The 15,222-nt window shown below is 46.4% G+C and overlaps 1 protein-coding gene across 4 annotated transcripts in view; it reads left to right on the top strand.

Moving 5' to 3' along the window:
• The first annotated feature begins 865 nt into the window (after positions 1–865).
• The window catches only part of LOC144113560 (protein regulator of cytokinesis 1-like), a 36,667-nt gene continuing 22,310 nt past the window's right edge, over positions 866–15,222 (top strand). Inside the window, exons 1-7 of one of the 4 annotated variants that reach the window (XM_077646698.1) lie at positions 866–1,083; positions 2,476–2,622; positions 3,574–3,791; positions 6,757–6,903; positions 7,860–8,077; positions 11,041–11,187; positions 12,145–12,362. In XM_077646698.1, the coding sequence (XP_077502824.1) occupies positions 7,934–8,077; positions 11,041–11,187; positions 12,145–12,219 (366 nt within the window). In that variant the 5' untranslated portion in view covers positions 866–1,083; positions 2,476–2,622; positions 3,574–3,791; positions 6,757–6,903; positions 7,860–7,933 and the 3' untranslated portion in view covers positions 12,220–12,362. Of the gene's footprint in view, positions 1,084–2,475; positions 2,623–3,573; positions 3,792–6,756; positions 6,904–7,859; positions 8,078–11,040; positions 11,188–12,144; positions 12,363–15,222 lie in introns of those variants that run through there. The other 3 variants (XM_077646699.1, XM_077646696.1, XM_077646697.1) reach the window with 3 other exon arrangements.

Raw genomic sequence — 15,222 nt, 5'->3', positions numbered from 1 at the left:
TCTTTCGCTTTCGCTTTGCATCGCAGGCAAGGAATTCTAGATATGTGTAGCCACTGTTCGCCCTCACATTCACAACGATGTTAGCATAGGTCTTCGGGGCACTGCCTCAGGTGACCCATGCGCACGTGCCATATGTCGCAACAGGTAGTGTTGCAGTCAATGTTCGACCTGTGATTAGTGTTTTAAAAGCAGCATTTTCTCCTATAGGGTGTCTGCACTGCTTTTACTTTGGTTTGGCTCGGACAGTGTTGCAACTTCGTAGTGGCAGCTAGTCGGATTTGTTAATCTCACTCCAGGAAGCTAAAAGAATATCTTGGCAAAAGTGGTCGTGACATGCACAGTCCTTGGCCAGTGAAGAAAGCATCTAGTCTTTGACATAACCAGTACAGTAAATTCTTGTTGAGAAAAACATATTATCCAGGAAAAAGTGTGATGCAAATTTCCTGATTCTGAAAAGTAACGATTGAATGGGGTGTGAAGACTTTTTTTGTCAATTTGATTTCATAAGAATGTCGATTGGCATTTTTTGGCTTAAGGTATTAACAGCTCCTTCTATTAGTGGTCGCAGAATTTGGTCTGAATTTACGTTGTCCTTAAAACAAGTAGGCCGCCGCGGTGGTTCAGTGGTTACGTCGCTCAGCTGCTGACACAAAAGACGCGGATTCGATCCCGGCCGCAGCGGTCGAATTTCGATGGAGGCGAAATTCTAGAGGCCCGTGTACTGTGCGATGTCAGTGCACGTTGAAGAATCCCAGGTGGTCGAAATTTCCGGAGTCCATCACTAGGGCGTCCCTCATAGCCCGAGTTGCTTTGGGACGTTAAACCCCCATAAACCAATCATATATGCTGCCTCCTGCCTTTTCAGACCAGAGGCTTGAATAACCGGAGGAAGAACTCGGAAGGCTCTAGGAGTTCCACGCCAAAAACAAGCCCATTTTGATGCAAGTCGAGCGGCGGGAAGCTCTGTGGGCTCGCTTCCTCGAGTTTGAGATGCGCGCCGCTGACCAATCCCGCCTCAACCACCGTGGTGGGTGCCTTCTTGAAATGAGGGCGCGAAAGAGGCTCGAGACGGAGCTTCCTCGCGTGAGTTTTGCTCGTGGACGACCTCCTCCTCTTTTATCTCTCTGTTTAGGCTTTCCCAAATTTATGTTGGCAAACAAAATAAAGGACTGTATGGTTGGTTAAAGCTGCACTAGAAAAAGACCTCCACTATCTCAAATTAAAGGGACAGGGCAGGCTTAAACTTCAAGGCATAGTTTGTGAAAGGGGGCATGTGCATTCATACTCATTGTTAAGAATATCTGTTGCAACAAGGACAAAACATGCTGGAGTGAACAGTACACTGCTAAATGTGCTATGCGTGCTGTGTTTAGTGTAAATTTTATTCTCTGCCTTCAAAGGTGTGCCTTCATTAATTTGACCACTCATAGACTAATATGCTTCATGCATCTCAAATAGTTTCACTTCAACAGCTCGATTGTAGCATTTCTCATATGGTATGCTATATTGTCACAATTTGGCTACTCTTTCTCCTTTTTGCTTGATTTGGCATGTAATGGGAAATTGCATGCTTCATTTAACTGATTGGTTGCTAATATATGCTGTTATCACTGGACGTGAGTGGAGATATGTGGTGCGTTTTTTCAAGCAGCTGCGAGAATGTTTTTATCAATGGAGCCCCTGAGCTGCTCAACAATTACATGGTCAGTTTGGCGGGAGAAGTCGCTCCAGTTTTTGCAGAGTTCACATATGCACAAATGACAAACTACATTTGTGTGAAAAAGCGTTGTGTGGCGGCGCCCAAGCAAGCTCTTCCCTCCTCCTTCCAGCGATTGCACTGACGATAGCGCTGTGTTCCCAAGGCTGTACGCAAAGCCCCTCATGGATTTTGCAGAGTTTTCATGGCATTCGCTTCAAAATATTTTGTTTTTTTCATCAGTTTTCAGACATTCTTTTGGTGAACACCTATCGGATGGCCAGAATCCTATAGCTGTAGGCTTTATTGCGGCAATAATTTTATCGTTATGTATGGTTTGTTTTTGCATGGCGGCAATGGAAGAATTGATAAGTCTGAAGAATTTGTTCGTTACTAGCGATATATCTTTATACCAGTTATCGTTTGTCATGAGCTTGAGTAAATGCACTGTTGTTGCTGATGACACTGTCGCTTTCTCGTTTCTTAGACCACTCGATCAGAAAACAAGTGCGTAGTAGCGAACCTCTCTTTTCTTTTCACTTGCACTACTTCCGTACCTTTCAGTGTTGCACCTTATATATGAAACGAAGTATAGTCCCCATACGAACCAGCCCACTTCCATCGAAAAATTCTTGCCCGAGGTCGGGCATCTTCGAAGTCGCCGCTTGTGGAGGATCGCGGATGCTTGATCAGTTGTTGAGCTTGTTTCTCGGCTGTTGCATTCAGTGCTGTTATTAGTGTCTTGGGTTTCTTGAGTTTTTTTTTTCTTTTTGTTCCAGCTTGAAGAAGAGATCAAGACGTATATCAGCAGGCACACTGGTCGGGAGGAACAGTTCCTAAGTGAATCGGCAATAGACTTCCTGGAGCACCTCTGCTCACCGCATGATGCCTACAATCTCGAGAAGGACAGAGAACGGCAGGAGAGGGTGAGAACCTTTTGAAAGAGTAAAGGGTGCCATGTATTCTAGTACAGATTAACACTCGGTGCCCACCAAACAATTGCTCCAAAATTCTTTCGCTTTCGCTTTGCATCGCAGGCAAGGAATTCTAGATATGTGTAGCCACGGTTCGCCCTCACATTCACAACGATGTTAGCATAGGTCTTCGGGGCACTGCCTCAGGTGACCCATGCGCACGTGCCATATGTCGCAACAGGTAGTGTTGCAGTCAATGTTCGACCTGTGATTAGTGTTTTAAAAGCAGCATTTTCTCCTATAGAATGTCTGCACTGCTTTTACTTTGGTTTGGCTCGGACAGTGTTGCAACTTCATAGTGGCAGCCAGTCGGATTTGTTAATCTGTCACTCCAGGAAGCTAAAAGAATATCTTGGCAAAAGTGGTCATGACATGCACAGTCCTTGGCCAGTGAAGAAAGCATCTAGTCTTTGACATAACCAGTACAGTAAATTCTTGTTGAGAAAAACATATTACCCAGGAAAAAGTGTGATGCAAATTTCCTGATTCTGAAAAGTAACGATTGAATGGGGTGTGGACTTTTTTTGTCAGTTTAATTTCATAAGAATGTCGATTGGCATTTTTTGGCTTAAGGTATTAACAGCTCCTTCTATTAGTGGTCGCAGAATTTGGTCTGAATTTACGTTGTCCTTAAAACAAGTAGGCCGCCGCGGTGGTTCAGTGGTTACGTCGCTCAGCTGCTGACCCAAAAGACGCGGGTTCGATCCCGGCCGCAGCGGTCGAATTTCGATGGAGGCGAAATTCTAGAGGCCCTTGTACTGTGCGATGTCAGTGCACGTTGGAAGAATCCCAGGTGGTCGAAATTTCCAGAGTCCATCACTAGGGCGTCCCTCATAGCCCGAGTTGCTTTGGGACGTTAAACCCCCATAAACCAATCATATATGCTGCCTCCTGCCTTTTCAGACCAGAGGCTTGAAGAACCGGAGGAAGAACTCGGAAGGCTCAAGGAGTTCCACGCCAAAAACAAGTCCATTTTGATGCAAGTCGAGCGGCGGGAAGCTCTTTGGGCTCGCTTCCTCGAGTTTGAGAAGCGCGCCGCTGACCAATCCCACCTCAACCACCGTGGTGGGTGCCTTCTTGAAATGAGGGCGCGAAAGAGGCTCGAGACGGAGCTACCTCGCGTGAGTTTTGCTCGTGGACGACCTGCTCCTCTTTTATCTCTCTGTTTAGGCTTTCCCAAATTTATGTTGGCAAACAAAATAAAGGACTGTATGGTTGGTTAAAGGTGCACTAGAAAAAGACCTCCACTATCTCAAATTAAAGGGACAGGGCAGGCTTAAACTTCAAGGCATAGTTTGTGAAAGGGGGCATGTGCATTCATACTCATTGTTAAGAATATCTGTTGCAACAAGGACAAAACATGCTGGAGTGAACAGTACACTGCTAAATGTGCTATGCGTGCTGTGTTTAGTGTAAATTTTAGTCTCTGCCTTCAAAGGTGTGCCTTCATTAATTTGACCACTCATAGACTAATATGCTTCATGCATCTCAAATAGTTTCACTTCAACAGCTCGATTGTAGCATTTCTCATATGGTATGCTATATTGTCACAATTTGGCCACTCTTTCTCCTTTTTGCTTGATTTGGCATGTAATGGGAAATTGCATGCTTCATTTAACTGATTGGTTGCTAATATATGCTGTTATCACTGGACGTGAGTGGAGATATGTGGTGCGTTTTTTCAAGCAGCTGCGAGAATGTTTTTATCAATGGAGCCCCTGAGCTGCTCAACAATTACATGGTCAGTTTGGCGGGAGAAGTCGCTTCAATATTTGCAGAGTTCACATATGCACAAATGACGAAAACTACATTTGTGTGAAAAAGCGTTGTGTGGCGGCGCCCAAGCAAGCTCTTCCCTCCTCCTTCCAGCGATTGCACTGACGATAGCGCTGTGTTCCCAAGGCTGTACGCAAAGCCCCTCATGGATTTTGCAGAGTTTTCATGGCATTCGCTTCAAAATATTTTGTTTTTTTCATCAGTTTTCAGACATTCTTTTGGTGAACACCTATCGGATGGCCAGAATCCTATAGCTGTAGGCTTTATTGCGGCAATAATTTTATCGTGATGTATGGTTTGTTTTTGCATGGCGGCAATGGAAGAATTGATAAGTCTGAAGAATTTGTTCGTTACTAGCGATATATCTTTATACCAGTTATCGTTTGTCATGAGCTTGAGTAAATGCACTGTTGTTCCTGATGACACTGTCGCTTTCTCGTTTCTTAGACCACTCGAGCAGAAAACAAGTGCGTAGTAGCGAGCCTCTCTTTTCTTTTCACTTGCACTACTTCCGTACCTTTCTGTGTTGCACCTTATATATGAAACGAAGTACAGTTAAAACTCGATTTAACGAAGTTGAGGGGAGCCGTGAATTATTTCGTTAAATCGAGAACTTCGTTAAATTGAGTGAGGCATTTCTTGGGCACATAATTCAGTACATTCGATTACAGTAAAACCTCGTTAAAACGTACCCGCTTAAACAGTACTTTCGTTTTAAATGTAGTAAAGTCAAGTCCCCGACTGAGCACCCATTGAACATAATGCATTTTGCATCCGCATAAACCTTACCAGCTTATCGTGGTCGTATCGGTTAGCACGTACCATTTCCACTTTTCGTCGCACTCGTGCGTGACGAATTCACGCCGGTAGCAGCGACCCAAAGGACGGTTCGGCTAGCGGCGCAACAACCTTCCCTAAATACCGCCGATGGGACGGCAAGCCACAAAGCTAATGACAAATTGGCGCCAAAGTTGGTAATCATACAACTAGCGCAATCTTTGGGGGTCCGTATGGTCATCGTCATGACCCCCCCGCGCTACTTTCGAGTGGGGGGCGCCAACACCACGACCGGCGCCGCTAGCGTGTATGAAAAGAAACACCAAAAATTCTTACTCGACAAGAAAGGCCCGAGGGGACTACAAATTTATTTTCCGCCAAAGAAGTCGGTGATCTTTGCCTGCGTGCGCTTTGTGAGCAACGGCCGCACCGATTTCTCGTAGGTCTGAAGTGCGTCCAGCACGTCTTCCGTCCCCTCGTGTGCGCCGGCAAAATTTCGCAGCAGATCGAGAGCATCCATCACCTGACCTGGTGTCGGCACGGGAGCTTCGGCACCTGCAGGGTCGTCGGCAGCGTCTTCAGCCGCCACTCCCTCCACGCTTCCTACAAGCCGCAACATATCGGCATCAGTCAAAACTTCCGTTGTGACTGCGTTTGCGTCGGCCTTCACGTAGTCTGAGAAACTTATGCCTGTGGGCACTTTATCCACTGAGCGAAGGTGTTCCCAGGCATCTTCATCCTCGTGCACGGCGCTCGCGCAGTCCGGACCAGCTTCGGCAGTTTCAGGGCCTAGTGTCCCGAAACCGGCAGTCCTGAAGCAGTTGACAATTATCGACGGCTAGACTGATGGAGGCCTAACAAGCTGAGCTTGACAAAGACGTGCGTTCAAAGGCACGGGGAAATCCGCACAAGAGCGAACACAGAGCACAACACACAAACACACACACAAAAAAACACGCGAACTGCAACAGCGCCATCTATGAAGTGTGGCACGAAACTTTTTTACTGCTGGCGCCATCTTGTGAGCTCGACTCAAAATTAAAACTCGTTTTGCGCCGCGCAGTTTGAAAAAAGCGACGGGATGAAGATGCTCTGCGGTGTTACCGCTGACTCGCAATCAATAAATTTTGGGGTGCTGTCTACAAAATAGACCAAAAATTAACACTTTTTCACCTTTATTTCTCGAAAAAAGGTTCGTTAAATCGGGACAGATCACGGAATCGGTTTCGTTATTTCGGGTTAGTCAAAGCATTGAACCCTATGGGCGTCTGAGGGGGAATTAGGATACCTTCGTTAAACCGAGATTTTCGTTAAATCGTGTTTCGTTAAATCGAGTTTTGACTGTATAGTCCCCATACGAACCAGCCCACTTCCATCGAAAAATTCTTGCCCGAGGTCGGGCATCTTCGAAGTCGCCGCTTGTGGAGGATCGCGCATGCTTGATCAGTTGTTGAGCTTGTTTCTCGGCTGTTGCATTCAGTGCTGTTATTAGTGTCTTGGGTTTCTTGAGTTTTTTTTTCTTTTTTTTTCCAGCTTGAAGAAGAGATCAAGACGTATATCAACAGGCACACTGGTCGGGAGGAACAGTTCCTAAGTGAATCGGCAATAGACTTCCTGGAGCACCTCTGCTCACCGCATGATGCCTACAATCTCGAGAAGGACAGAGAACGGCAGGAGAGGGTGAGAAAGAACTTTTTGAAAGAGTAAAGGGTGCCATGTATTCTAGTACAGATTAACACTCGGTGCCCACCAAACAATTGCTCCAAAATTCTTTCGCTTTCGCTTTGCATCGCAGGCAAGGAATTCTAGATCTGTGTAGCCACTGTTCGCCCTCACATTCACAACGATGTTAGCATAGGTCTTCGGGGCACTGCCTCAGGTGACCCATGCGCACGTGCCATGTGTCGCAACAGGTAGTGTTGCAATCAATGTTCGACCTGTGATTAGTGTTTTAAAAGCAGCATTTACTCCTATAGGGTGTCTGCACTGCTTTTACTTTGGTTTGGCTCGGACAGTGTTGCAACTTCGTAGTGGCAGCCAGTCGGATTTGTTAATCTGTCACTCCAGGAAGCTAAAAGAATATCTTGGCAAAAGTGGTCGTGACATGCACAGTCCTTGGCCAGTGAAGAAAGCATCTAGTCTTTGACATAACCAGTACAGTAAATTCTTGTTGAGAAAAACATATTATCCAGGAAAAAGTGTGATGCAAATTTCCTGATTCTGAAAAGTAACGATTGAATGGGGTGTGAAGACTTTTTTTGTCAATTTGATTTCATAAGAATGTCGATTGGCATTTTTTGGCTTAAGGTATTAACAGCTCCTTCTATTAGTGGTCGCAGAATTTGGTCTGAATTTACGTTGTCCTTAAAACAAGTAGGCCGCCGCGGTGGTTCAGTGGTTACGTCGCTCAGCTGCTGACCCAAAAGACGCGGGTTCGATCCCGGCCGCAGCGGTCGAATTACGATGGAGGCGAAATTCTAGAGGCCCGTGTACTGTGCGATGTCAGTGCACGTTGAAGAATCCCAGGTGGTCGAAATTTCCGGAGTCCATCACTAGGGCGTCCCTCATAGCCCGAGTTGCTTTGGGACGTTAAACCCCCATAAACCAATCATATATGCTGCCTCCTGCCTTTTCAGACCAGAGGCTTGAAGAACCGGAGGAAGAACTCGGAAGGCTCAAGGAGTTCCACGCCAAAAACAAGCCCATTTTGATGCAAGTCGAGCGGCGGGAAGCTCTGTGGGCTCGCTCCCTCGAGTTTGAGATGCGCGCCGCTGACCAATCCCGCCTCAACCACCGTGATGGGTGCCTTCTTGAAATGAGGGCGCGAAAGAGGCTCGAGACGGAGCTTCCTCGCGTGAGTTTTGCTCGTGGACGACCTCCTCCTCTTTTATCTCTCTGTTTAGGCTTTCCCAAATTTATGTTGGCAAACAAAATAAAGGACTGTATTTTTGGTTAAAGCTGCACTAGAAAAAGACCTCCACTATCTCAAATTAAAGGGACAGGGCAGGCTTAAACTTCAAGGCATAGTTTGTGAAAGGGGGCATGTGCATTCATACTCATTGTTAAGAATATCTGTTGCAACAAGGACAAAACATGCTGGAGTGAACAGTACACTGCTAAATGTGCTATGCGTGCTCTGTTTAGTGTAAATTTTAGTCTCTGCCTTCAAAGGTGTGCCTTCATTAATTTGACCACTCATAGACTAATATGCTTCATGCATCTCAAATAGTTTCACTTCAACAGCTCGATTGTAGCATTTCTCATATGGTATGCTATATTGTCACAATTTGGCCACTCATTCTCCTTTTTGCTTGATTTGGCATGTAATGGGAAATTGCATGCTTCATTTAGCTGATTGGTTGCAAATATATGCTGTTATCACTGGACGTGAGTGGAGAGATGTGGTGCGTTTTTTCAAGCAGCTGCGAGAATGTTTTTATCAATGGAGCCCCTGAGCTGCTCAACAATTACATGGTCAGTTTGGCGGGAGAAGTCGCTCCAATTTTCGCAGAGTTCACATATGCACAAATGACGAAAACTACATTGTGTGAAAAAGCGTTGTGTGGCGGCGCCCAAGCAAGCTCTTCCCTCCTCCTTCCAGCGATTGCACTGACGATAGCGCTGTGTTCCCAAGGCTGTACGCAAAGCCCCTCATGGATTTTGCAGAGTTTACATGGCATTCGCTTCAAAATATTTTGTTTTTTTCATCAGATTTCAGACATTCTATTGGTGAACACCTACTGGATCGCCAGAATCCTATAGCTGTAGGCTTTATTGCGGCAATAATCTTATCGTTATGTATGGTTTGTTTTTGCATGGCGGCAATGGAAGAATTGATAAGTCTGAAGAATTTGTTCGTTACTAGCGATATATCTTTATACCAGTTATCGTTTGTCATGAGCTTGAGTAAATGCACTGTTGTTCCTGATGACACTGTCGCTTTCTCGTTTCTTAGACCACTCGAGCAGAAAACAAGTGCGTAGTAGCGAGCCTCTCTTTTCTTTTCACTTGCACTACTTCCGTACCTTTCTGTGTTGCACCTTATATATGAAACGAAGTACAGTTAAAACTCGATTTAACGAAGTTGAGGGGAGCCGTGAATTATTTCGCTAAATCGAGAACTTCGTTAAATTGAGTGAGGCATTTCTTGGGCACATAATTCAGTACATTCGATTACAGTAAAACCTCGTTAAAACGTACCCGCTTAAACAGTACTTTCGTTTTAAATGTAGTAAAGTCAAGTCCCCGACTGAGCACCCATTGAACATAATGCTTTTTGCATCCGCATAAACCTTACCAGCTTATCGTGGTCGTATCGGTTAGCACGTACCATTTCCACTTTTCGTCGCACTCGTCCGTGACGAATTCACGCCGGTAGCAGCGACCCAAAGGACGGTTCGGCTAGCGGCGCAACAATCTTCCCTAAATACCGCCGATGGGACGGCAAGCCACAAAGCTAATGACAAATTGGCGCCAAAGTTGGTAATCATACAACTAGCGCAATCTTTGGGGGTCCGTATGGTCATCGTCATGACCCCCCCGCGCTACTTTCGAGTGGGGGGCGCCAACACCACGACCGGCGCCGCTAGCGTGTATGAAAAGAAACACCAAAAATTCTTACTCGACAAGAAAGGCCCGAGGGGACTACAAATTTATTTTCCGCCAAAGAAGTCGGTGATCTTTGCCTGCGTGCGCTTTGTGAGCAACGGCCGCACCGATTTCTCGTAGGTCTGAAGTGCGTCCAGCACGTCTTCCGTCCCCTCGTGTGCGCCGGCAAAATTTCGCAGCAGATCGAGAGCATCCATCACCTGACCTGGTGTCGGCACGGGAGCTTCGGCACCTGCAGGGTCGTCGGCAGCGTCTTCAGCCGCCACTCCCTCCACGCTTCCTACAAGCCGCAACATATCGGCATCAGTCAAAACTTCCGTTGTGACTGCGTTTGCGTCGGCTTTCACGTAGTCTGAGAAACTTATGCCTGTGGGCACTTTATCCACTGAGCGAAGGTGTTCCCAGGCATCTTCATCCTCGTGCACGGCGCTCGCGCAGTCCGGACCAGCTTCGGCAGTTTCAGGGCCTAGTGTCCCGAAACCGGCAGTCCTGAAGCAGTTGACAATTATCGACGGCTAGACTGATGGAGGCCTAACAAGCTGAGCTTGACAAAGACGTGCGTTCAAAGGCACGGGGAAATCCGCACAAGAGCGAACACAGAGCACAACACACAAACACACACACAAAAAAACACGCGAACTGCAACAGCGCCATCTATGAAGTGTGGCACGAAACTTTTTTACTGCTGGCGCCATCTTGTGAGCTCGACTCAAAATTAAAACTCGTTTTGCGCCGCGCAGTTTGAAAAAAGCGACGGGATGAAGATGCTCTGCGGTGTTACCGCTGACTCGCAATCAATAAATTTTGGGGTGCTGTCTACAAAATAGACCAAAAATTAACACTTTTTCACCTTTATTTCTCGAAAAAAGGTTCGTTAAATCGGGACAGATCACGGAATCGGTTTCGTTATTTCGGGTTAGTCAAAGCATTGAACCCTATGGGCGTCTGAGGGGGAATTAGGATACCTTCGTTAAACCGAGATTTTCGTTAAATCGTGTTTCGTTAAATCGAGTTTTGACTGTATAGTCCCCATACGAACCAGCCCACTTCCATCGAAAAATTCTTGCCCGAGGTCGGGCATCTTCGAAGTCGCCGCTTGTGGAGGATCGCGCATGCTTGATCAGTTGTTGAGCTTGTTTCTCGGCTGTTGCATTCAGTGCTGTTATTAGTGTCTTGGGTTTCTTGAGTTTTTTTTTCTTTTTTTTCCAGCTTGAAGAAGAGATCAAGACGTATATCAACAGGCACACTGGTCTGGAGGAACAGTTCCTAAGTGAATCGGCAATAGACTTCCTGGAGCACCTCTGCTCACCGCATGATGCCTACAATCTCGAGAAGGACAGAGAACGGCAGGAGAGGGTGAGAAAGAACTTTTTGAAAGAGTAAAGGGTGCCATGTATTCTAGTACAGATTAACACTCGGTGCCCACCAAACAATTGCTCCAAAATTCTTTCGCTTTCGCTTTGCATCGCAGGCAAGGAATTCTAGATCTGTGTAGCCACTGTTCGCCCTCACATTCACAACGATGTTAGCATAGGTCTTCGGGGCACTGCCTCAGGTGACCCATGCGCACGTGCCATATGTCGCAACAGGTAGTGTTGCAATCAATGTTCGACCTGTGATTAGTGTTTTAAAAGCAGCATTTACTCCTATAGGCTGTCTGCACTGCTTTTACTTTGGTTTGGCTCGGACAGTGTTGCAACTTCGTAGTGGCAGCCAGTCGGATTTGTTAATCTGTCACTCCAGGAAGCTAAAAGAATATCTTGGCAAAAGTGGTCGTGACATGCACAGTCCTTGGCCAGTGAAGAAAGCATCTAGTCTTTGACATAACCAGTACAGTAAATTCTTGTTGAGAAAAACATATTATCCAGGAAAAAGTGTGATGCAAATTTCCTGATTCTGAAAAGTAACGATTGAATGGGGTGTGAAGACTGTTTTTGTCAATTTGATTTCATAAGAATGTCGATTGGCATTTTTTGGCTTAAGGTATTAACAGCTCCTTCTATTAGTGGTCGCAGAATTTGGTCTGAATTTACGTTGTCCTTAAAACAAGTAGGCCGCCGCGGTGGTTCAGTGGTTACGTCGCTCAGCTGCTGACCCAAAAGACGCGGGTTCGATCCCGGCCGCAGCGGTCGAATTACGATGGAGGCGAAATTCTAGAGGCCCGTGTACTGTGCGATGTCAGTGCACGTTGGAAGAATCCCAGGTGGTCGAAATTTCCGGAGTCCATCACTAGGGCGTTCCTCATAGCCCGAGTTGCTTTGGGACTTTAAACCCCCATAAACCAATCATATATGCTGCCTCCTGCCTTTTCAGACCAGAGGCTTGAAGAACCGGAGGAAGAACTCGGAAGGCTCAAGGAGTTCCACGCCAAAAACAAGCCCATTTTGATGCAAGTCGAGCGGCGGGAAGCTCTGTGGGCTCGCTCCCTCGAGCTTGAGATGCGCGCCGCTGACCAATCCCGCCTCAACCACCGTGGTGGGTGCCTTCTTGAAATGAGGGCGCGATAGAGGCTCGAGACGGAGCTTCCTCGCGTGAGTTTTGCTCGTGGACGACCTCCTCCTCTTTTATCTCTCTGTTTAGGCTTTCCCAAATTTATGTTGGCAAACAAAATAAAGGACTGTATGGTTGGTTAAAGCTGCACTAGAAAAAGACCTCCACTATCTCAAATTAAAGGGACAGGGCAGGCTTAAACTTCAAGGCATAGTTTGTGAAAGGGGGCATGTGCATTCATACTCATTGTTAAGAATATCTGTTGCAACAAGGACAAAACATGCTGGAGTGAACAGTACACTGCTAAATGTGCTATGCGTGCTGTGTTTAGTGTAAATTTTAGTCTCTGCCTTCAAAGGTGTGCCTTCATTAATTTGACCACTCATAGACTAATATGCTTCATGCATCTCAAATAGTTTCACTTCAACAGCTCGATTGTAGCATTTCTCATATGGTATGCTATATTGTCACAATTTGGCCACTCTTTCTCCTTTTTGCTTGATTTGGCATGTAATGGGAAATTGCATGCTTCATTTAGCTGATTGGTTGCAAATATATGCTGTTATCACTGGACGTGAGTGGAGAGATGTGGTGCGTTTTTTCAAGCAGCTGCGAGAATGTTTTTATCAATGGAGCCCCTGAGCTGCTCAACAATTACATGGTCAGTTTGGCGGGAGAAGTCGCTCCAATTTTCGCAGAGTTCACATATCCACAAATGACGAAAACTACATTTGTGTGAAAAAGCGTTGTGTGGCGGCGCCCAAGCAAGCTCTTCCCTCCTCCTTCCAGCGATTGCACTGACGATAGCGCTGTGTTCCCAAGGCTGTACGCAAAGCCCCTCATGGATTTTGCAGAGTTTACATGGCATTCGCTTCAAAATATTTTGTTTTTTTCATCAGATTTCAGACATTCTATTGGTGAACACCTACTGGATCGCCAGAATCCTATAGCTGTAGGCTTTATTGCGGCAATAATCTTATCGTTATGTATGGTTTGTTTTTGCATGGCGGCAATGGAAGAATTGATAAGTCTGAAGAATTTGTTCGTTACTAGCGATATATCTTTATACCAGTTATCGTTTGTCATGAGCTTGAGTAAATGCACTGTTGTTCCTGATGACACTGTCGCTTTCTCGTTTCTTAGACCGCTCGAGCAGAAAACAAGTGCGTAGTAGCGAGCCTCTCTTTTCTTTTCACTTGCACTACTTCCGTACCTGTCTGTGTTGCACCTTATATATGAAACGAAGTACAGTTAAAACTCGATTTAACGAAGTTGAGGGGAGCCGTGAATTATTTCGTTAAATCGAGAACTTCGTTAAATTGAGTGAGGCATTTCTTGGGCACATAATTAAGTACATTCGATTACAGTAAAACCTCGTTAAAACGTACCCGCTTAAACAGTACTTTCGTTTTAAATGTAGTAAAGTCAAGTCCCCGACTGAGCACCCATTGAACATAATGCATTTTGCATCCGCATAAACCTTACCAGCTTATCGCGGTCGTATCGGTTAGCACGTACCATTTCCACTTTTCGTCGCACTCGCGCGTGACGAATTCACGCCGGTAGCACCGACCCAAAGGACGGTTCGGCTAGCGGCGCAACAATCTTCCCTAAATACCGCCGATTGGACGGCAAGCCACAAAGCTAATGACAAATTGGCGCCAAAGTTGGTAATCATACAACTAGCGCAATCTTTGGGGGTCCGTATGGTCATCGTCATGACCCCCCCGCGCTACTTTCGAGTGGGTGGCGCCAACACCACGACCGGCGCCGCTAGCGTGTATGAAAAGAAACAACAAAAATTCTTACTCGACAAGAAAGGCCCGAGGGGACCACAAATTTATTTTCCGCCAAAGAAGTCGGTGATCTTTGCCTGCGTGCGCTTTGTGAGCAACGGCCGCACCGATTTCTCGTAGGTCTGAAGTGCGTCCAGCACGTCTTCCGTCCCCTCGTGTGCGCCGGCAAAATGTCGCAGCAGATCGAGAGCATCCATCACCTGACCTGGTGTCGGCACGGGAGCTTCGGCACCTGCAGGGTCGTCGGCAGCGTCTTCAGCCGCCACTCCCTCCACGCTTCCTACAAGCCGCAACATATCGGCATCAGTCAAAACTTCCGTTGTGACTGCGTTTGCGTCGGCCTTCACGTAGTCTGAGAAACTTATGCCTGTGGGCACTTTATCCACTGAGCGAAGGTGTTCCCAGGCATCTTCATCCTCGTGCACGGCGCTCGCGCAGTCCGGACCAGCTTCGGCAATTTCAGGGCCTAGTGTCCCGAAACCGGCAGTCCTGAAGCAGTTGACAATTATCGACGGCTAGACTGATGGAGGCCTAACAAGCTGAGCTTGACAAAGACGTGCGTTCAAAGGCACGGGGAAATCCGCACAAGAGCGAACACAGAGCACAACACACAAACACACACACAAAAAAACGCGCGAACTGCAACAGCGCCATCTATGAAATGTGGCACGAAACTTTTTTACTGCTGGCGCCATCTTGTGAGCTCGACTCAAAATTAAAACTCGTTTTGCGCCGCGCAGTTTGAAAAAAGCGACGGGATGAAGATGCTCCGCGGTGTTACCGCTGACTCGCAATCAATAAATTTTGGGGTGCTGTCTACAAAATAGACCAAAAATTAACACTTTTTCACCTTTATTTCTCGAAAAAAGGTTCGTTAAATCGGGACAGATCACGGAATCGGTTTCGTTATTTCGGGTTAGTCAAAGCATTGAACCCTATGGGCGTCTGAGGGGGAATTAGGATACCTTCGTTAAATCGAGATTTTCGTTAAATCGTGTTTCGTTAAATCGAGTTTTGACTGTATAGTCCCCATACGAATCAGCCCACTTCCATCGAAAAATTCTTGCCCGAGGTCGGGCATCTTCGAAGTCGCCGCTTGTGGAGG

This window comes from Amblyomma americanum, chromosome 1 (genome assembly GCF_052857255.1).
Source record: "Amblyomma americanum isolate KBUSLIRL-KWMA chromosome 1, ASM5285725v1, whole genome shotgun sequence".
Lineage (NCBI taxonomy): Eukaryota > Metazoa > Arthropoda > Arachnida > Ixodida > Ixodidae > Amblyomma > Amblyomma americanum.
This window is presented reverse-complemented; position numbering and strand designations above follow the sequence as displayed.